Here is a 21,874-nt window from a genome sequence, read left to right on the forward strand (position 1 = left end):
TGAAATCTGACATTATTTGGCTTTAAAAAAATTTTATTGGAGTATAGTTGATTTACAGTGTTGTGTTAGTTTCAGGAGTACAGCAAAGTGAATCAGTTATACATATACATATGTTGTGTTTAGTTGCTAAGTCTTGTCCGACTCTGTTGTGACCCCATGGACTATAACCCACCAGGCTCCTCTGTCCATGGCATTTTCCAGGTAAGAATACTAGAGTGGGTTGCCATTTACTTCTCCAGGGGTTCTTATTAACCCAGGGATTGAATTCATGTTTCCTGCGTTACAGACAGATTCTTTACCCCTGAGCCACCAGAGAAGCGCATATAGATTCTTTTCCCATATAGGCCATTACAGAGTATTGATTAGAATTCCCTGTGCTATAGAGTAGGTCATTATTTGGCTTTCATTTACATTATTTTTACTTTCATTCACAATAAAAGTTACAACTCACACAGGTGTGGTGCTGATTATTCACTCTCTCTGGTTTAAAGATTTTTACAGCCATTAGGAAAGAGCACTTAATATATTTGTCCATTTTTTATTGTCCCAAGACTGTTGAAAGAAAATTCTGTTTTCTTGAAATTCTAGAACCATAAGGGACCGCAGTTTTGTGGTTCATGTCTGGCTGAGAACTTAAGTCCAGAGAGGTGAAGTTCTTTGCCCATGGTCACAGTTAATGACAGACCCAGGAACAGGATCCGGGTGACTGGACTGACCACGTGGGCTTTTTACAGTACAAATCACTTTCCACTCTTTATAGGAAAATCTTGACAAATATCAGGAATTTGAGGTAATGGAAAAAAAGACCAAGTAATCCCTGAAAAATTGTTCTAGATAATTTATATTGAGATAATCTACTCTGAAGAAAATTCTGGGCCAATTATATTGCTATGGATGCTTGTTAACATATGTTAAAAAAGAATTCTTGGACCCATTACATTTTATGTTGATGGTTTCTAAGAGGAAGTCACTTAGTATTGTTTCCAAATTAGAAGCACTGATTGCATTGTTTAAAGGAATAGTGTTGCATTTTAGAAATAATGGCTAATATCAGGCTAAAGCTTCTATTTTAATTCATTACTAGAGGAATGTGGACTTAAAACTCATAACCATGAAACTCCCTATCTTGGCTATGGTTTTTAATAAACATGAAAAACTGAGGAGGAACTCTGACCTGAATGGAGCGCTGGGAGACAGCTTTGTTTGCTGATGAAAGGGCCGCGAAAGCATCCACGAGGCCATTATTCTGAACCTGATCTGAAGCATATGTCTGCAAACCTCCTAGAATGCAATTATGTTATCAGAAGTTATTTTCTAGAAAACAAATATTTGCAACATTTTAGCAATTGTTAAGATAAAATACACAAAATACTTACTCTTGTGCTATTAAACATTAATATTAATAGATTAACATTAAATAGGTGTCCAGATTAACTCAGAACCTGATACTATTAATAATATTTTAATCCTACTAAACAAATCCTTCAGTAACATCGTCATTTGGCTACTTCAGCCCTCTGCAAAGCAGATAAGAATCCCCCATAGACCACAACTAGTAATATAAATCTTGTGTTTTAAAGGTCACGCACTTTCATATGAGCCATTAAGCCTCACTGCAAGTGTATTGATTTATTCTTATTTTACACATAATCTTAGCAAGCTTGACTTTCAAGTTTTCTCTTAAATCAGAAAAAATGTGTATGTTACAGCAGCAAGAAATAACTGACAAGTGATGGTTATAGAAAAGTATTATATGTAGTAAACATGAGATGATATACCAGCCATGTAATCTACACCTATTTAGAACAGGTGTAACTAAGGTAGTTGATGTTAAGGCACTTTTAAACTCTTAGTGACATCTAAAATCTGAGGAGAGTGTTTTGGTCATCCTGTTGGTGTCTCACCCAGATCCCCTTATCTAGACTAATGCATCTCTCTCCAGCAGCTCTGAGTGTTAGCCAAACAGCATATAGCTGCCTCCTTTACAGAAAATTGCCTTACAAAATGGGGCCACCCTAGCTAAAGAACAGCATGCCCCACTCACCCCTGCCCTGCCCTGACATTTTTTAACCACTGACTGATGGACACAGTGGTACAGTGGTCTGTCTTTGAAGACTGGACCAAATCTGTTTTGCAGTTCTAGATCCAGAGCCTCCTTGAGGGCAGGCTTCAGCTGGCCTCCTAATTCACATCTGTGCTTAGCTTCCCCTGCCTGATCTTAGTCTCTACTGCCCCTTTCACCTGAGAGCTCTCCCTCTGTAAATCACATGCACCCAAATCCCTTTCTCAGGCTCTGCTTCTAGGAATCCCAGCATAAGACAAATACTGTTAGGAGCAAACAGTCTGTTGTTTTAGCTGACTCAGAGGACAACTCAGCAATTGATATCCATAATTCTGGCCCTAGGTTAAACAAATTTAAAGTAATAAAAACCCACTCTGCTGAAGAATAGTTCAGGTGGGATCTATTTTAAACATGTGCATATGGAAGGTGAAACATAATGTATGAATGTTTTACAAAGAAACTGCATTACATTCTATATTTTCAGAGTGGCCTTCTGTGTGGTTCAGCAGGCACTTTGTTTTTCCCCTGCACTTCTTGTTCACGTCCCAGTTCAGATGTCACCTTCCTGTATGCTTCTCCAGATGAAGTCTAGGCTCCCTTCTGTGCTCACTGTACCCTCTATTACTAACAGAACACTTGTATCATGGTATTATATAGTTAGTGGCTTGTCCTCTGTCTCCCCGGGGTCTCTTGGTCAGCTGCCAACTGGAAGTGAATAGCTCCTAATTAACCTATTAGATTCTTTCCAATCTTTATAACATGTCTGGGAAGAGAGTCCCAAGTGGTGTGCTGGTCCCATCTTCTCCAGACTGCCCTAATCCTAGAAACAAGGCATTAGAATAAATGAGTGGAGCTGGTTCTAAAGTCATTTGGGGGTAAGGGCAGCTGATTGGTCAGTAAGATAACCCCATATCTCCTCGCCCTACCCTTCCCCTACTCCCCAGTGCACTGGAGCTCAAAGTCCAGTGGAAGAGAAAACACAGTGGGACTCAGCAGGTCACCCTTCACCTGTCATTTTTGACATCTCCTCTAGTTCCTGTGCTGCAGACGGCCCCAGGGCGACTGTGTGGATGATGGCTCCGCTTTGCTTCACCTCGTCAAAGCATGCACTTATCGTGTTGTCCTCCCCATCGGTCAGTAAGACGATTTCAGCTCCATCTGTTGGATATTTCTTCTTAATCACCTAAGGACATAATTCAGGCATGAGTTGTCACACTCAGGGTAGCCAAAGTATTGGGAAAATTGCAATTAAAGAGAACGAGAAGAGAAATTCTAGAGGGAATAAACAAAAGTGTCTGGGAATGGTCAAATATCTCTCTGTCTTGCAGTGATACGATTATAAATCAACAAGATTCATGGAACTTGACAGTGATTTTTTTCCTCGGTTAGCCTGTTGCAGAGAAGGCTCAGTAAGGTGGGATACAGGGCAGTCCTAGGGATGGACAGCTCTAGGGACGGAGAAAAGAAGGGTTTTCTACTTTCCTTCACATGATGTCTCCTTGACAGGCTTTCAGAGGTTCCCAGATGACTTCAGAAACCATTCTCATTTAATAGGGATAATAATGGGGACTAATATATTACTATTATTATATTAGACTCATGGCAGATTTTAGCTTGCCTGGTATTCATCAGTCTTACCATTCCAGCTGTTCATGGCTGGCCTTGGTTCTGATTGGTCAGTTCTCAGGTCACATATGGAGAAGGCAATGGCACCCCACTCCAATACTCTTGCCTGGAAAATCCCATGGACGGAAGAGCCTGGTAGGCTGCAGTCCATGGGGTCGTGAAGAGTCGGACACGACTGAGCGACTTCACTTTCACTTTTCACTTGCATGCATTGGAGAAGGAAATGGCAACCCACTCCAGTGTTCTTGGCTGGAGCATCCCAGGGACGGGGGAGCCTGGTGGGCTGCCATCTATGGGGTTGCACAGAGTCGGACACAACTGAAGCAACTTAGCAGCAGCAGCAGCAGCAGTTCACATGAATTATTAAAATTTTTAATATCCCCTCTGATGAAAGCAAAACATTTTGTTCTTATTAATCCCTAGTTCCTAGTTGTCTTATGACACCTATGTCTCAACTATTCCTGGTAGACACAGATTATGTTTTTTATGTGGTATAGAGAAGTTATACCTTGTGCCAATATTGGATAAGAAGGAAAATCAGATAAAAATCATAATGTTTATGAAGAGGAAGGCAAGAGTTCACCTTCCCTTTAAAAGAGGAAGGGAGACTCAGACGTAGAGGAAACAAGTAATTCTAAGTAACTCCAATCTCTGGACCAGACTCTCAGGAAGGGAAGAAACTTGATGTAGGTTAAAAGAGCTGAAAGCAGAGGAGACTTCTGCCCCACTCCTTTTTAGAGGGGGCTGCTCCACAAAGGATGAAGGCAGAACTCTGATTGCTGTCATGTGAGGAAGCCTGGAGCCCAGAAGCCCAGGAGCCTGTCAGCTGTGGTTGAGACCTCAGTCTAACCAAGCTGCAGGGCTCATGTCTGACTCTTTGTGACTCTATGGACTGTAGCCCACCAGGCTGCTCTGTCCTTGGGATTCTCCAGGCAAGTATACTGAAGTGGGTTGCCATTTCCTTCTCCTAGGGATCTTTACAACCCAGGGATTGAACCCAGGTCTCCTGCATTGCAGGCAGATTCCTTACTATCTGAGCCACCAGAGAAGCCCCTGAGAGGCTAGAGGAAGGGCTCAATTTGGATTCCCTTGTCCCACTCCCCATCATTGCTGTGTGTCATGGAAAACATGCAGAAGTCCGCAAGTATCCATAGGGGAAATGGAAATCAGCTGACTTGAGAACTGGCAGGCAAGAGGGCAATTTATCTTGTCCTAGAAGCTAAGGGGTGTGCAACCTCCCAAGGGCTAGATGCAGGACATGGGGTGCTCAGGGCTGTGCTCCAGCATTGAGAGCCAGAGTGTGGTGAGTCAGCTGGTGGAAAACCAATGGGCACTGAACAAGCTAAGAAAACAAGTAAAGTCCAGTGGCCCCAGCTCAACACACACCACTGCCATACTTGAGCAGGGTCCTCACCAGGGGCCAGCAGGGAACTTGAGACAGGGCAGGATCCAAGGCCCTTTGCCTCATCACCCCGTGGTCACACACAAGCTCCTCCCACCCCATACCTGGGCTCTGTAGGGCAGGAGGAGCAGCTAAATTCCAATTGTGTGCCTCACATACTCTCTCACCCACTGAAGTGGGAAATGCAGAACCAGAAGTTCCCTCTTCACCGTCAGGCCATTTGGTATTAATCATTTCCCCTTGAGTTTTGTATACCATGAGTTCTGTAGACATGTTAGTGATTTCAGTGTCAGTTTCCCTCCCTTACTTGCTTCTTTAATCAAAATGTGTGGGTGAGTGGCAGAGGCAAGAGAGCCCAGGTGCACAAAGGCATCTGGAGAAGGGTTTTGAAGCTGACTGTGTATGCAATAAAATCCACTTCTAGGGAACTGATCTTCAAAGTGGAATAAAAGGGCCAGAGGGTCAGACTGCATATGAGGGAATGCTTGAGTCCACTGTCAACATGAAACATGTGAGCTGAAAACTAAATATTCCTGCTGCTGCTTGGAAATCGGGAATAGCCCCATTGATGTGTTGTGCCCCAAGCAGGCAGAAGGTAGACTTTCCCAAGACACTGCAGAGATTCTGAGACCTTAGACCAGCCAGCTTCTCTCAGCCTCCTACTATTTATTTCATGGGACTAAATAGCCCCTAATAAATATAGAATATCATAGTTTATGTTTGGATCATTTAAGCATCTGATATAATCAAATAGCTCAATTTAATTTTATTTATTGAGAACCTCCTATATAAAAGATATTGTACCAGAAGTTAAAAGATAATTCATATCTCAGAACAAGTTTTGTTTGAGCAAAGGACATGACAGGAAAGAAGACAGAAGAGCTAAAACTCTTGAGATAGTTTTAAAAGTAGAAAACAAGTTCATAGCATTCAGAAAGAGAAACTCTATACAGTTGAAAGGATCAGGAAAGACATCAAGAAATAGTGTCTGTGATGGATATGTGGAGGAAGAGTATGATTAGAGACACAAAGGAGTGATGAAAAATTAAATAGGGAGCTGGCTGGGCAAAAGTGTGGAAACTGCTGGCAAAGGACAGGTAATCTAATTTGCTTAAGCATAAATATCTGGAGGAGAGTCCCAGGTAATTAAGCCTGGAAAGGTAGGTAGCGGCTATATTATAAAATAAATTAAATATTAGATTGAGAAATTTTATTTAGCTTTGTTGAAAATGGGGACAGATTGAGACCTAAGTAGAGGGGTGACATGATTAGATGATCAGATGGGATCTTTGGATACATCCCTAATACAATTAGACTCGCAGTGCCTAAGCCCTCCTATTTCAAACTTAAACCATTTGCTTGCCCAAAAGGAGGTCTTATATACCCAAAAGTTTGGAATGTTAATCTACTTCAAAATTTAACCATAACTCGAAGTTTACTTTTTTCTTCAGAGAAGATATTCTCTTATATCCCTGTGTACCTTTCATCATAACATGCATTAGTGTATGATTATACACTTATTTATGTGACTATGAGGTTAAAGAATCTTCCCCTAGTAAGATTTTAAGCTCCATGACAGCAGGTGTGGTATGTTTGGCCCTCATGGTACTCTTAATGCCTGGCACATTGCAATGCCTGGCATGTAGAAGTAACACCATGAATGTTTCAGATGAAAGCAGAAAAGCATGAATGCACAGGTGCAGAAAAACACAAAAGCATGAATGAATTAGTTAACAGTTTTTGGGGTCTGTGTCACTGCATCATTTGGACCATTGCTCTGCCCTTGGTTGTCTAATTCAGCTAGACATGAGGCATGCATAGAAATACTGGAAAAGGTAATTTCTTAGGAGACATAAATTGTAAACATTGGCAAACTATGATAGGGGAACTTGTCTCACAGTGAATGCTGATCGAAGCCCAGAGCAGATGGATGTTCCTCCTGAGGCTATTGTGGGTAAGCTTTTGGTAAGCGTGTCTCTTTCAGTGGCACTGTTTATCTGTACAAGTTCACTTTGTACATAGGCAGCACTGTCAAACGTCACCATCCCGACCCAGGACCCTTGCTCAACCGTCTGCAGAAGGAAGAGTTTGCCTGCTTGATTCAGTCGGTTAAGGCGCTTACCAATCTAAATGGAAAAGCAGAAGAAAAGCAGTCAGGTTAGGTTTGGACCGGCAGACTGACAACAAAACTGAGGGAATTTGGAAGTAGTTGCCTCGGCGCAGAGTAAATAACAACAAGTTTACGCAAGGCATATCCTTCTATGGAGGAAAATTTCTCCTTTATATTTAGTAGTATATTTGAATACAATTTCAGGGCTTTTGTATAAATAACTCTAAAAGCTAAATCCAGGTTTGGCTTTAGTTCATTAGTTCAATGTCCTAGAAATAGTTTTATAAATGTACATATTGTCAGGAAAACACAAAAAAGGTTTATTTTATATAGTTCATCAGATCTTTGCTCACAAATTGAAAGCTATTTGGCAAATGAGACACTTGATGCTGAATTTTTGTTGAATAAAGTGAAGGTGGCCTTTTTTGATGAAAATATTCTGCTTATAACCGTTCTGACCTTTGGGGTTGTGTTTATTCACAGGCAGTTCCAAGATGTGGTCTAGATCATATCATATAGAAATATGAGATGAGCATCCAGAAGACCAAGACCCACTGAACTTACCGTCATGCTTCCAGACTTATCAAGGACTAAACACACAATTCTTTGTCCGATCTGCAGCAATGAGAAGGTGGGACTGGGTGGCTGTGTTGTCATAGGAGTTGTTGTCTTAAAATCCTCTGAATCTTGGATCACTTCCCATGTGCTTCGGTGATTGCATTTTTTGTTTTGCTCGTTTGGGGCTTCTCTATTGTGATTTTTATCTGTACAGAATTCAACCACCTAAAATTGTCAATAAAATGATACAGATAACAGTAAACTACTTGTTAAAATCTTTAATAATTTGACTAAAATATTTTAAGTATAGATTTACATTTACATGACCTCCTTCTCAGTCTGCCTTGGGGAAAATCACAGTGAAAATTCAGAGCTTCTATCTCAAAACATGTCTTTGACCTCATTGGACCCTTTGTGCTCCTCAAGAATCTATTTACTTGTTCTTAGCTTCCCTTCTATTTCTCAAATTTGCCATTGCAAGCAATCACCAGTATCCTCAAGCCACATATATCTCAACATTTTTCCCCTGGTACCATTTTCTCTCTCCATTCCTTCACTTCCTGCTCACTTTCTTAGTTCCCAGTGATTTAAAAATACCTTGTTTCAACTTTCAATACCCAACATTCCAGCTCTCTCCAAAATCCAGTTGGATGTCCACAGGATCCTCCACCTCAGGGGTTCATAACTGAACACATCACCTTTCCTTTGACTCTGCTCCTCTTCATCACCAAGCACTTCCTAACTTGATGTCACCACTATCTATTCAGTCACCTAAATCAGGAAACGCTTTTCCTTCCTTCTTCCCTCTGTAAAATAACACCATCAATACACTTCACTCTCTCTCCAGGATATCATCTTTTTTCCTTCTCCAATGGAATGTCCATCATTCAAGCCCTCATGGTCCCTCCCTCAACTACTGGAGTCTCCTATCTGACTTTTCCATACTGCTCTACTCCACACTTACCAGGAACATAGTCCTTCTTATTCCTGTACTTAATATCTTTTTGCGGCTCATCATTGCTCACACACTACAATCCAGACTACTTCACTTCACTGTCTATCCTCGCTCTGGCTGTGCATCCCAAGGCTCTAATTTTCCCTATTGCAGCCTGTAAGTGCTCAAGGTTGCCAGACTGTTTATATATCTCTGTGTCTGCTCACCATTCCCACTATGTCGAGGAGTTCTTCCTATGTCTTCTGCCTCATGAACTCTACCCTCATGTTTCAGCCCCAAAAGTTAATTTCAAAATGTTTTCTCATTTCATACACTTTCTGCAAAGAATTTCTACTCAACCTTGTGACCTCAAAGTACCCTATAAGAAATTTAAATAAGGCCCCTTTAACATTATAGTGTACTTACTGAATGGATGAAAATTAATCTATGACAGAACCCTGTCTCATTAAATTTGCTTCCTCAAAACTTAGCTCTATATCTGATATAAAATAAAAGCTCGATGTAAGTTTGTTGTTGTTGTTATTTTTAATAACATTTACCAATCTGTATGTCAGTGGTTTTTTAAAATCTACACAATGGCAATAGTTGTTAGGCAAGAACTATAGGAGAACATATGCAATAGACAATACAAACACAGCCAATAAATGATAGCGTCTTCCCCTTTCTTCCAGGCAAGAGTACTGGAGTGGGTTGCCATTTCCTTATTTGGGGGATTTAAAAAGGAGGCTTAGTACACAAAAATGGTATAAACTAATTCTTCCTCTCAGTGACTTTACATTATTATATTCAATTAAAAATCCTAAATATCTGGGATTCAAGTAATGTAAAAAGTCATCATTAGCTGGAAAACATTTATTTTTCTCTTTATTTGTATTTTTCAGATTGTTTTGGCAGTGTTTCCATATGATCATCCCTAGAGTAGGAAATGGCAAACCACTCCAGTATTCTTGACTAGAGAATTCCATGGACAGAAGAGGCTGGTGGGCTACAGTCCATGGATGCACAAAGAGTCAGACACAACTGAGCAACTACCAGTTTCACTTTCTGTGTTATCATTATAGCTACTTTTTAGCAAGGGAACCTAAAATACTTTTTTGTAAACCGCAAGCAGAGGCTCCCAAACCTGACTGTGCATCAACTTTAACTGTGACTAATTTAAAACAATCTAGTCCCCCCTTTGGAAGTTGCTGAATTATCCTGGAAATAAACTACAAAGCCAGACTGAAGGATGGCCTTAGTGAACCACATTTTAAAAACTTATCTTTGTTAGGGCTTCCCTTGTGGCTCAGCTGGTAAAGAATCCACCTGCAATGTGGGGACCTGGGTTTGATCTCTGGTTGGGAAGATCCCCTGGAGAAGGGAAAGGTTTCCCACTTCAGTATTCTGGCCTGGAGAATTCCATGAACTGTACAGTCCATGGGATAACAAAGAACAGGACATGACTGAGCAACCTTCACTTTCGCTTTATTGTTATAGATAGACCCTTGCAAGTTACTACACTCTTATCCAAAAAGAAAACATAATTTTGTGTAAAAGACTGGGAAGATAAGAGACATTCTGCACTGAAGTCACTTAACTGATGCATTTATCTTAGTTTGTGCAAATTTGCTGATGTATATGTTTGGCATTAATAAAGATAATTTGTCAAGTTTATTTTATGAGCAGTTGGTCATTTAAAAAATTATAAGAAATGCAGATGATCGCTGACTTACAATGGTTCAACTTACAATTTTTGGACTTTATTATGGTGCAAAAGCAATACACGTTCAGTAGAAACCGTACCTCAAATTTTGAATTTTGATCTTTTCCTGGGTTGTGGCATGCAGTATGATACTCTCTGGTGATGATGGCTAGTGGCATTGAGCTGTATGTAGCTTCTAGTGAACCAGATGATTGTGAGGCTAAATAACTAATGTACTTACAGCCATTCTGTCTTTTTACTTCTGTACCATATTCAATAAATTACAGGACACATTCAACACCTTATTATACCACAGATTTTATGGTAGATGATTTTGCCCAGAAACTAATGTAAATGTTCTGAGGATGCATGAGGCAGGCTGGTCTAAGTTAAGATATTCGGTAGGTGAGGTACATTAAATGCATCTTCAACTTACAATGGGATGGAGGAAGATCAGTATTTTAAAACTACTTAAAGCTATTAAAATTATGTACAAACTCCCTAATGGCACCAACATTCTTAAAAAGATAGAAAATTTTAGTTAACAACCAAAAACAAATACGCAGGCTGAAAGATCTCTGAAAGTTAAAGGTTACTGATCATGTCCTTATTACTCACAAAAAAAGTACCTGATCCCCCGGATGAATTTCTTATTTAACCAACACTTGTCTGTCTTTAAGGATATTTGAAGTAGTTCTAAGCCATTAAGCTAAAAGCTAGTGGAAGAGAGAAGATGGAGAAGCAAAAAAAAACAACAACAACAAAACAAAAAAAAACAACAACTAAACAAACAAACAAAAAAACTAAGCAAGGGGGGTCTGGGGAAGATAGGACTTTATTCCTGATTATGTTCTCCTGTCTTGTCCAATAGAGAAAAGCTGCTCACTCTTGACTTGACTTGACTTGACTTGAAATAGATATAAGGGACTAGATCTGATAGACAGAGTGCCGATGAACTATGGATGGAGGTTTGTGACATTGTACAGGAGGCAGGGATCAAGACCATCCCCAAGAAAAAGACATGAAAAAAGGCAAAATGGCTGTCTGAGGAGGCCTTACAGATAGCTGTGAAAAGAAGAGAAGCGAAAAGCAAAGGAGAAAAGGAAAGATATACCCATTTGAATGCAGAGTTCCAAAGAATAGCAAGGAGAGATAAGAAAGCCTTCCTCAGCGACCAATGCAAAGAAAGAAAGAGAACAACAGAATGGGAAAGACTAGAGATGTCTTCAAGAAAATCAGAGATACCAAGGGAACATTTCATGCAAAGATGGGCTCGATAAAGGACAGAAATGGTATGAACCTAACAGAAACAGAAGATATTAAGAAGAGGTAGCAAGAATACACAGAACTATACAAAAAAGATCTTCATGACCCAGGTAATCACGAAGGTGTGATCCCTCACCTAGAGCCAGACATCCTGGAATGTGAAGTCAAGTGGGCCTTAGAAAGCAACACTATGAACAAAGCTAGTGGAGTTGATGGAATTCTTGTTTAACTATTTAAAATCCCAAAAGATGATGCTGTGAAAGTGCTTCACTCAATATGTCAGCAAATTTGGAAAACTCAGCAGTGGCCACAGGACTAGAAAAGGTCAGTTTCATTCCAATCCCAAAGAAAGGCAATGCCAAAGAATGCTCAAACTATCCCACAATTGCACTCATCTCACACGCTAGTAAAGTAATGCTCAAAATTCTCCAAGCCAGGCAATACGTGAACTGTGAACTTCCAGATGTTCAAACTGGTTTTAGAAAAGGCAGAGGAACCAGAGATCAAATTGCCAACATCTGCTGGATCATGGAAAAAGCAAGAGAGTTCCAGAAAAGCATCTATTTCTGCTTTATTGACTATGCCAAAGCCTTTGACTGTGTGGATCGCAATGAACTGTGGAAAATTCTGAAAGAGATGGGAATACCAGACCACCTGACCTGCCTCTTGAGAAACCTGTTTGCAGCTCATGAAACAACAGTTAGAACTGGACATGGAACAACAGACTGGTTCCAAATAGGAAAAGGAGTACGTCAAGGCTGTATATTGTCACCCTGTTTATTTAACTTATATGCAGAGTACCTCATGAGAAACGCTGGGCTGGAAGAAACACAAGCTGGAATCAAGATTTCCAGGAGAAATATCAATTACCTCAGATACGCAGATGACACCACCCTTATGGCAGAAAGTGAAGAGGAACTAAAAAGCCTCTTGATGAAAGAGGAGAGTGAGAATGTTGGCTTAAAGCTCAACATTCAGAAAACTAAGATCATGGCATCCGGTCCCATCACTTCATGGCAAATAGATGGGGAAACAGTGGCTGACTTTATTTTTTTGGCCTCCAAAATCACTGCAGATGGTGATTACAGCCATGAAATTAAAAGATGCATACTCCTTGGAAGGAAAGTTATGACCAACCTAGACATCATATTAAAAAGCCGAGACATTACTTTGTCAACAAAGGTCCATCTAGTCAGGCTATGGTTTATCCAGTAGTCATGTATGGATGTGAGAGTTGGACTGTGAAGAACGCTGAGTGCTGAAGAATTGATGCTTTTGAACTGTGGTGTTGGAGAAGACTCTTGAGAGTCCCTTGGACTGCAAGGAGATCCAACCAGTCCATTCTAAGGGAAATCAGTCCTGGTGTTCCTTGGAAGGACTGATGTTGAAGCTGAAACTCCAGTATTTTGGCCACCTCATGTGAAGAGCTCACTCATTTGAAAAGACCCTGATGCTGGGAAAGATTGAAGGCAGGAGAATAAGGGGACGACAGAGGACGAGATGGTTGGATGGCATCACCGACTCAATGGACATGAGTTTGGGTAAACTCTAGGAGTTGATGATTAACAGGGAGGCCTGGCATGCTGCAGTTAATGGGGTTGCAAAGAGTCGGACATGACTGAGCAACTGAACTGATACTGATAACTTGACTTCCTAACATTTCACCCTATCTTGCATCATCTGGGATAAAAACCTCACTAAATTCATGTCAAGAAAAAAAGAAGAAAAAGGACATGACACTTACAGTATCAATACTTTGTGAATACATTATGGAAGCCTTCTCCCCCTTATGAGGTATGAATTCACATCCTTCTTCATACAGTCCTGTTTTTCTGTCAAGTTTGCATGGTTGAGTGACACAGCTTCCTCCTTGACACTTCTGTATTACAGTTTCACCAGTAAAACCTTCTGAACATCTGCAGATATATTCAGGTTAGATTTTTAAGTGAAATGATAATTTCAAAGTGTTGGACTCTGGTCAGTTTCTACAGACAGCATTGTTTACAATTTCCCTTTATAATTTAAGAAATAAATGATCACCTTAAATATTAAAATTATCAAATTCTCATCAGAGTAATTTTGTTTACCAGAAAGTATCTGAGGGATTCCCAAAATGATATCAGAATGTGTTTCTATGCAGCAGAAAAGCTAAGGCTGTCTTACAGCCACTGTTAAGAATTAATAAGGATCAAAGTCCTAAGGCACTTCCTAATCTGGTCCTCTCATTCCTGGAAAATCAAGAGAGGTTTCTCTAGAAAGTTTTGCTGACAATTTTTTCTTTGTTTGTTTGTTTTGATCCAGCTAGTTTATGTCATACAGTTTTTGCATAGTTCTTGTGTGTTTATATAGATATTTTAGATTTTTATTTATATGCTTATGAGTTTGTCACTATTGTGAATGGAGTACTTTTCCCCACATCTTATTTTTTGAGTATATAAAAAATATATGAATATAGGAAATTTGGAAAATAGGACGAGTATAAAGAAGAGAAGAAAAAAATCATATCCCACTCTCAGATAAACTATTGTTAATGTACTAAAGCATTTCCTTCTCTATGTATCAGCATAACATTCTATGTATAGCTTTACTGCCTGATCTTATAAAACTTATTTTAGTACATTTAAATTGTAATGTATTATTATAATTCATAATATTCTTTCAAAATGTGATTTTAATAACTTCACATTTTGAAATTACAACGTGAATTTAGCCTAATTTACTTAATTTTTTTCCTCCATGAATTTTTCGGTGCTAAAAATAAAACTTCTGTGAATAAATGAAATTGGTGCATCACATTTTGACTCTATTTCCAAGCTTGCTATGACTGACATCCAGAATAAATGGTCAGATTCAGAAATTTGAACATTTTAAAGCCTGTTGATAGAGCTCATTCTAATATTTCCTTTAAAATGGATTGTTAAAAGTAAGATTAGTAGATCAGGAAATAGGAAAGATTTCTAGAGATTTGATATGTGTCATCAAATTGCTTTCCAGGGTTATTCTAGTTTATTTCTCTGATAACCATCTATGAGAACACTCATCCTGTTAGGAGAATCACACTGACTGAAACTGCCCACCCTGGCCAGACAGCATAGTAACCATTTGCATGAGTTGTTTTATGACAGGAGGTCCTGGTAAGGAACACTACTAATAAGCCACCACCAATCAGAAGAGTTCAGGAAAGGTCAAAAGGAGACACCACAGGTCCGACCACCCCCCAGAATCCTTCTCTCTGGCATCCATCTTGGCTGAACAAGGCGTTCACCACCAGGAAGGACTCTGAGTCAGAATGATTGGCTAAAGACAACCAGGAAACTAATCCCATCACCGTAAAACCCAAGCCATGTGGCAAGCCATGTGGCAGAGCTGTTCTCCTGGGTTCCCTTACCCTACTGCTCTCCCCAGGTGCCCTTTCCCAATAAAATCTCTTGCTTTGTCAGCACATGTGTCTCCTCAGACAACTCATTTCCAAGTGTAGACAAGAGCCCAGTTTCAGGCCCTGAAAGGGGTCCCCCTTCCTGCAACAATCCCACCGACAGGCACAGTACTAGGTAATAAACGATTGTCATCTTTGTCAAATCTGCACCTCTTTGACTGCTAATGTCTGACCATTTTTACATTTTTACTGGCCATTTTTATTTCTTCTTTTATATAGATTATTTTCTCTTGTGTCTATTTTTCTATTAGGGTGTTATTGTTTTCTTTTATCTGTTATAATGCTAAGCTTTTAAAGGCCTGTTTTTAAAATATTTGCAAACATCTTTTTCTGTTTTTTATTTTTAATTTAGTTTATGTTTGATTTATATGCAAAAAGTTTTAAATTTATATGTAGTCAAATTTATCATTCTTTTAGTTATGTCTTTTTCCAACTCTTGAATGCATAGAAAGACATTCACCATTTAGGAATATGATATTTATTAATATACTTCTCGTTTTCATCATGGTTTTATTTTTTTATATTGAATAAGTCTATCCAGTTGAAAGAGAGTCTATTAATAGTTAAAAATTGTCCTGACATCTAAAGAAATCTTGTCTTTCCTTGTGGATTTATAATTCTAGCTATATCAAATAGTAAATTATTGTGTGCCTGCTAATTTGCATTGTTTTAATTAATGTAGCTTTATTGTATATTTAAAATTCAACAAGAAAATTTTCCTTTATTACTATAATTTTTCAAAAATGTTTGCAGCTGCTATCTACTGGATAAGCTCAGGGTCTTTAAAATGAGGTAAAAATAGAAATGTTTTGACTAAAGTTTCATAAGACCTATATATTAATTTGGGTTGAATTTACATATTCTATGAATTAAAAATATCTGTTAATCTTAATTTTCTTTTAAATTCTTTAGAAGGATTTTGTGTTGTGGTTTTCTTCAGATGTAACTTTTACATTTCTTAGAGTTTTCTTCAAATATATCTGGTTGCCTTATTGACTTCCCTTGTCAATTTTAATTTCTGTTTTTCCCTTCAGGGTTTCAAAATGGATCACATTATCATCTGCCTAGAAACAATTTTCTCTCTCTCTTTCTAGGAGCCCCTGTTATTTTAACCTTCCCAACACATTATTGCATTGGCTACAACTTTCTAAAAATGATAATTTCTAGTAGTTCCCATTCTTATCATATTCCTGGGAATGTTTAGTGATTCCCTACTAAATATTATGTAGGCAGTTGGCTTTCAATTGATGTTCTGCTTCATATTAAGGAAGCCTTCTATTATGGGTAGTACTGTCATCTTTGTAGTTGTTTCTGAGCCTTATAAGTAATAAAAAATTGGTAGATAAATAATAAATACTATTTGTATGTTAAAACAAAATTTATTGTTAAGAGGACATGGTAATTATGTCAGTTTTGCAAAATGTTATCTGTGGAAGGATGAAAATGATGTATAGATATTTCTAGAATATCCCTTAGAAAGAATATATACTAATCAGCTTTTTTCTCAAGGAGAATACAGTTTCCATCTGGAAGCATAGCAAGAAGTGGGAAAGGCAGATGGGATGAATGTCATCTGTGGGCTGAGATTTGAGAGGTTCACCTAACATGATCACATCAACAGAGTGACACTGGGGAATGGATTCTATAGTGTGGGGAGGGAACAAGCTAAAGGAATCGAGTAGACTGTGTACAGCTCTGGGAGGTACTTAGTGTCTTTTTATACCTAAAGTGACATAAGAGGAGAGAAATGTCAAATGACAGAATTTGAGTGTAATAAAGAAAAGGGAAAGCAGAAAGCAGTGATGCTCCTATGGAAGAAAGGGAATGCCAAAACAGAGTTCTGAATTCCATTCAGCTTCCTTTGGAAACTGTGCTGAGTAAAGACAGTAAAGAAACCAAAGCTGAGTGCATCTCCTTAAAGAGCCATCATGGGAGTAGAACTAGAAGCAAAAGTGAAGAGGGGTGTTGCCCCAGCTCTAGTCTTTTAAAAGAGGCTGTTGTTTTTAACTGAGGTATAAATGTGCAAGCTTATCAAATTCCTTCCGAATCTGCTGGAATAATTTTCTTTTTTTCTCGATATACTATATTAATTACTTACCTATTATCATAGCATTTTCTGATATCTGGAAGATATCCTTCTTGGCCTTGGTGTGTTTGTTATTTCTGTATAATATTAGTCCAGGTGTAATTTACTATGCTTTTATTTGTAATCTTTTTGGAAAGCTATATCTACACAATTCTTTTTCATGTCATCTGTCAGGTTTTAGTATCTGAATTATGCCAACTCTCTAAAATGAATTGGGAAGCTCCCTATCTTTTATATTTGTACAAAAGCAGTTTATTCCCTGAAACTGTTGAGTCCAAGAACTTACTTGTAAAATTACGGCAGCCAGGGTACTTTCTAAGTATTCAGTTTGCATTCTACTGACACCATACAGGGTTTTGTTCAAACTGGGAGAAATTTTGTTTTGTTTTAATGTTTGGACTGTCTTTCAGCTAAGTTCCCCCAGTGTCTCTCAGGTCCATTCATTCTGATACAGTTCACACAGATAACTGTTCTACCTACAAGGAGCTGAAGCTTTATGTCTCTGATTATGAGACAGGAAGATGGAGATCCTGAATGTAGAACCTGTGAGTTTCTTCTAGTTGTACACACACACAAAGAGGCAAATGGTTTGTAGTTGCAGAGTAGAGAATTCATCTAAGGCACTTGTAAAGTGAATAAAAGTAGTAGTTTTATGGGAAAAGCTGAAAGAGAAGACACTAAGAATGAAAGAGGAAAATATGATGAAAGACTGGCATTTTAAAAATATTCAAGATAAAATTGGTTGCAATTTAAAACAGTTTGGGAAAATTAATCAAAATATACATACACTACTGGTTTTCTTCTTCTGTTGGATAGGTAGAATTTCTGGTCATTATTATATTCATTAAATACTCCCCATCGTAGATGAGCCCATTCATGGACAAATGCCCTTCCTGTGGAAAAATGTTTTAAACACCTAATTACAATAAGAATGGCAAAATTACCCTCTTAAATTCAGAGCAAGTAATTCTTCTGAAAATTATTATGCTTTGCTTTTTTAAGTTAAAGATTTAATTTGATATGACAGTTGTACATTTCTATAAATATGACTACTTATTTTGGATTGTCAACTGCTAATTAGGCACTTAGTAAGTACCAGGAAGCTATTTATTCAAAGGTAGAACTAGTGCCCTGTGCTCACACATCTCATGGTCTAGCAGATGACACACATCATTTTAGATAACTAAAATCTTTAGGGTGCAAGTGTAATGATGGAGGTCAGCACAGGCTGACCTGTAGGGCAGCCAAGAAGGTCCTTCTTCATAATGACCCAAATGTGGACAGATCTCAAGGTCTGCCTACTCCACATCTGCCTTTTTGCTTTGACCTATTCTTACCCTTCCAGTCTCATTGCCATTTACTCCTGAACCACTGTGACACTCACCCGCTGGCTCCATGCCTCCAGTCTTCAATGACTTACCCCTGGTGCTCGGGGTTAAGTCCATCTTCTCAACATGAGTACAAGGTCCCTGATGATTCAGGCCCTGTTCCTCTCTGCAGCCATATTTCTTGCTGTTCTCCACCCACTTTGAAAACTCCATATTGACAATGGATTCCTGAACCCCTTTTAGTTTCTAGAGTCACACAGTATGACTTGCTTATCTCTGATCTTTTTTACATATTTTTCCTTTGCTTGGAATACCGTCTCCCTATCTCTGACTGGGAGATAACTCCTACTCTTCTTTCAAAATTAAGCTTATATCCAGATAGAAGCCTTCTCTGACATCTTCAAACTAGTTCAGGTACCCCTCCTTTTTCACTTTCATTATATTCCATTATGGCATTTGTCATGTTATAGTGCCATTGCTTATTTGCCAGTCTCTCACTATAGACTCTTGTCTCCATGAAAACAGGTACCATGACTTCATTGTCATGTCTTGGCCCATATTGTCCAGAACTTAAAAGGTCCTAATAAATTTGTTATATTTGGATGAATATTAGTGACTTATGTACTGGTCAGTTTTTCTGCAATGTAAATTCCAAGGTAGGCTGAATTTGGAGGATTAAGTGAGGAGGTGCAGGTTAAGAAAGCCCTAATATCTCACATTAAGGATTTTAGATTGCTTTAGGTGCTGGGGAATAACTGATGGCCTCTTAAACATAGGGGAGATGGTGAGGGAGTAGTCATGGAGTCAGAATACAAAAAGGAGAGAGTAAAAAGGAATGGCATTGTATATGGTGATCTTGATGACTGGAGTGGGCTCCAGAGTGGGAAGGAACAGCTTAGGTTGATAAGTAAATCAATCAATTGGTAAGTAAATCAATTCAACACATATTTATTGAGCCATACACTGGGGATTTTCTGTTCCCGTTATGGAGATGTTGTAAAAGAAGAGCAAAGAGTTATGTTTGTTAGACACTCCTCTCTGTTGAGGTCTGTAAAAGTGCTCTAGTGTATTTGGGGGTGGGACATGCAGGCACCATGTTTTGTTTGCTTGTTTTCTCTGCCTTGCCTATTTAAACGAAAAAAATTAAAATGGTTCTAATATTTTTAAGATAATAAAGAAACCTAGTTGTTAGTTAACCTAATTAGTTAATACTAATCACACTTGATTATCCTTGAAAACTACATATTGTATATACGCCATTGCTGATTTCTTTTAATGTTTTATCCAAAGATTGCTCTGTTTGGTTCATATGAAAATGAAAGCCAAAAATAAAAACACCAATACAGTATACTAATGCATATATATGGAATTTAGAAAGATGGTAACAATAACCCTGTGTATGAGACAGCAAAAGAGACACTGATGTATAGAACAGTCTTTTGGACTCTGTGGGAGAGGGAGAGGGTGGGATGACTTGGGAGAATGGCACTGAAATATGTATAATATCATATATGAAACGAGTTGCCAGTCCAGGTTCGATGCACGATACTGGATGCTTGGGGCTGGTGCACTGGGACGACCCAGAGGGATGGTATGGGGAGGGAGGAGGGAGGAGGGTTCAGGATGGGGAACACATGTATACCTGTGGCAGATTCATTTTGATATATGGCAAAACCAATACAATATTGTAAAGTTAAATAAAATTAAATTAAAAAAAAGAAAATGATAAACGATATTTTGTGAAGGAAATGTTGACTTCTTCTTTAGTCAGGTATTTGTCAGAGCTGAATATCAAGGCTATTCTGTCTGGTACTCAAAGTGTGGCCCAAGGTCAGGCAGTATCAGCATCACCTGGGAGCTTGTTAAAATGCAGATCCTCGAGTCCTACCCCACACCTACTGAATCAGAATCATTTTAACAATCCATTTATAATCTAAATGCACATTAAAGTCTGAAAACATTATGTGTCTGCCATATGTTTTGGCCATACCTGAATTGCAGACAGGAGATTTAATTTGTTCAGGTGTCTTTCCACAGAACCATAGGAACCTAACATCACATTAATTAAACTATCTAATCAGAGTTATTATCTGATAAAAACTGAGTATCTGAAAATTAAAAATATTATAATTATACACATATATTTGCAGGATATGAAGGAAATAAATTCTGAAAACTGAAAAATGCACTATTCTGAATCTGTTTTATGTGAGAAAAACAGGCTATAATAGTCTATTTGGCTTTTATGTTCTCACTCAGAAAGATAATGCTATTGTTAATCTATTTGCAACATAAAATTATTGAATTATTACATAGCAGAATATTTCATCTCTACCCATACCTTGTGGTCCATATTGAAGCAACTTTTTTCCAGCTAGGAAGTCAGGAGTGAGATAAATTCTATCACCCTTTTCTCCACAGCCTCCCATCTGCTCAGTATAAGGTCCATCGTTACCTGTTGGATTAGGTTCAGCAACCAGAACATCAGCCTGAAATTTAAGAAAAATTTTTCATCATTACAAAATTTCAGCTAATGAATTGACCTTATTCACAGCAGACTATATTGAAACAATTTTATTTGATTCTAGAATATTTTGATAAAAGAATCTAAGTCACAAAATAAAACTAAATTTGAAAAAAGAAATGAATGTTCTTACATTTTTGTAGGTCTCAAGTTTGGGTTTCACATATTCAGGTTTTGTTTTCCAATTTTCAGGAATCAAAATGGCAACATTTTTGAAATAGAATCTTTTTTCTGTAGCCTCAAACAGATATGGAGATGCATCAGTCACCATATCCTGGGGGTGGGGGGTGGGGAATAAATATAAAGAAGCATGCTTAATGACAGAAAAAAAAGATGAAATTACCAATTATTCCAATTTATATTTCTATTTCACATTTCCAGAGACTGGCTACTTATCAAGCTAAGAAAAGGAGATTATTTTGTTAATAATAGTAGCTAGCCTTTTTTGAGATTTTTATTGCATGCTCTGTGTCACAGTGTAATGGTTGACAATGAAGACTTCAGAAGCAGGCACTAATCCTGGCTCGCCACTTATGGTGGGACATCAGAAATTTCCTTGAGAGAATTCTCTGGTGATTGATCCAAAGGTTAGGAGTCGGCACTTTCACTGCTGGGGACAGGGTCCTATCCCTGGTTGGGGAACTAGGATCCCACAAGCCACGTGGTGTGGCCAAAAAAAAAAAAAGAAATGTCCTTGACTGCTCCTGAGCCTCAGTTTCCCCATTTATAAGATGGAAAATATTACAGAGAGCAGCCAATAAGGTTGTTGTGAGGATCAAATGAAGTCAAGAAAGTATTTGTAGCTATGTTTACTTAGCACAAATGCTTATCAAATATTAG

At 38.4% G+C, this 21,874-nt stretch overlaps 1 protein-coding gene across 1 annotated transcript in view; it reads right to left on the reverse strand.

The window, feature by feature from the left end:
- Nucleotides 1-21,874, reverse strand: part of CLCA1 (chloride channel accessory 1) — a 34,155-nt gene that overhangs the window by 7,244 nt on the left and 5,037 nt on the right. Inside the window, exons 2-9 of the mRNA XM_055586908.1 lie at nt 21,168-21,308; nt 20,852-20,999; nt 17,970-18,075; nt 13,405-13,576; nt 7,765-7,983; nt 6,989-7,216; nt 3,071-3,245; nt 1,175-1,281 (exon numbers count right to left, since the gene is read on the reverse strand). Coding sequence (XP_055442883.1) covers nt 1,175-1,281; nt 3,071-3,245; nt 6,989-7,216; nt 7,765-7,983; nt 13,405-13,576; nt 17,970-18,075; nt 20,852-20,999; nt 21,168-21,308 — 1,296 coding nt within the window. The remainder of the gene's footprint in view (nt 1-1,174; nt 1,282-3,070; nt 3,246-6,988; nt 7,217-7,764; nt 7,984-13,404; nt 13,577-17,969; nt 18,076-20,851; nt 21,000-21,167; nt 21,309-21,874) is intronic.

Source organism: Bubalus kerabau, chromosome 6, assembly GCF_029407905.1.
Source record: "Bubalus kerabau isolate K-KA32 ecotype Philippines breed swamp buffalo chromosome 6, PCC_UOA_SB_1v2, whole genome shotgun sequence".
NCBI classification, from domain to species: Eukaryota; Metazoa; Chordata; class Mammalia; order Artiodactyla; family Bovidae; genus Bubalus; species Bubalus kerabau.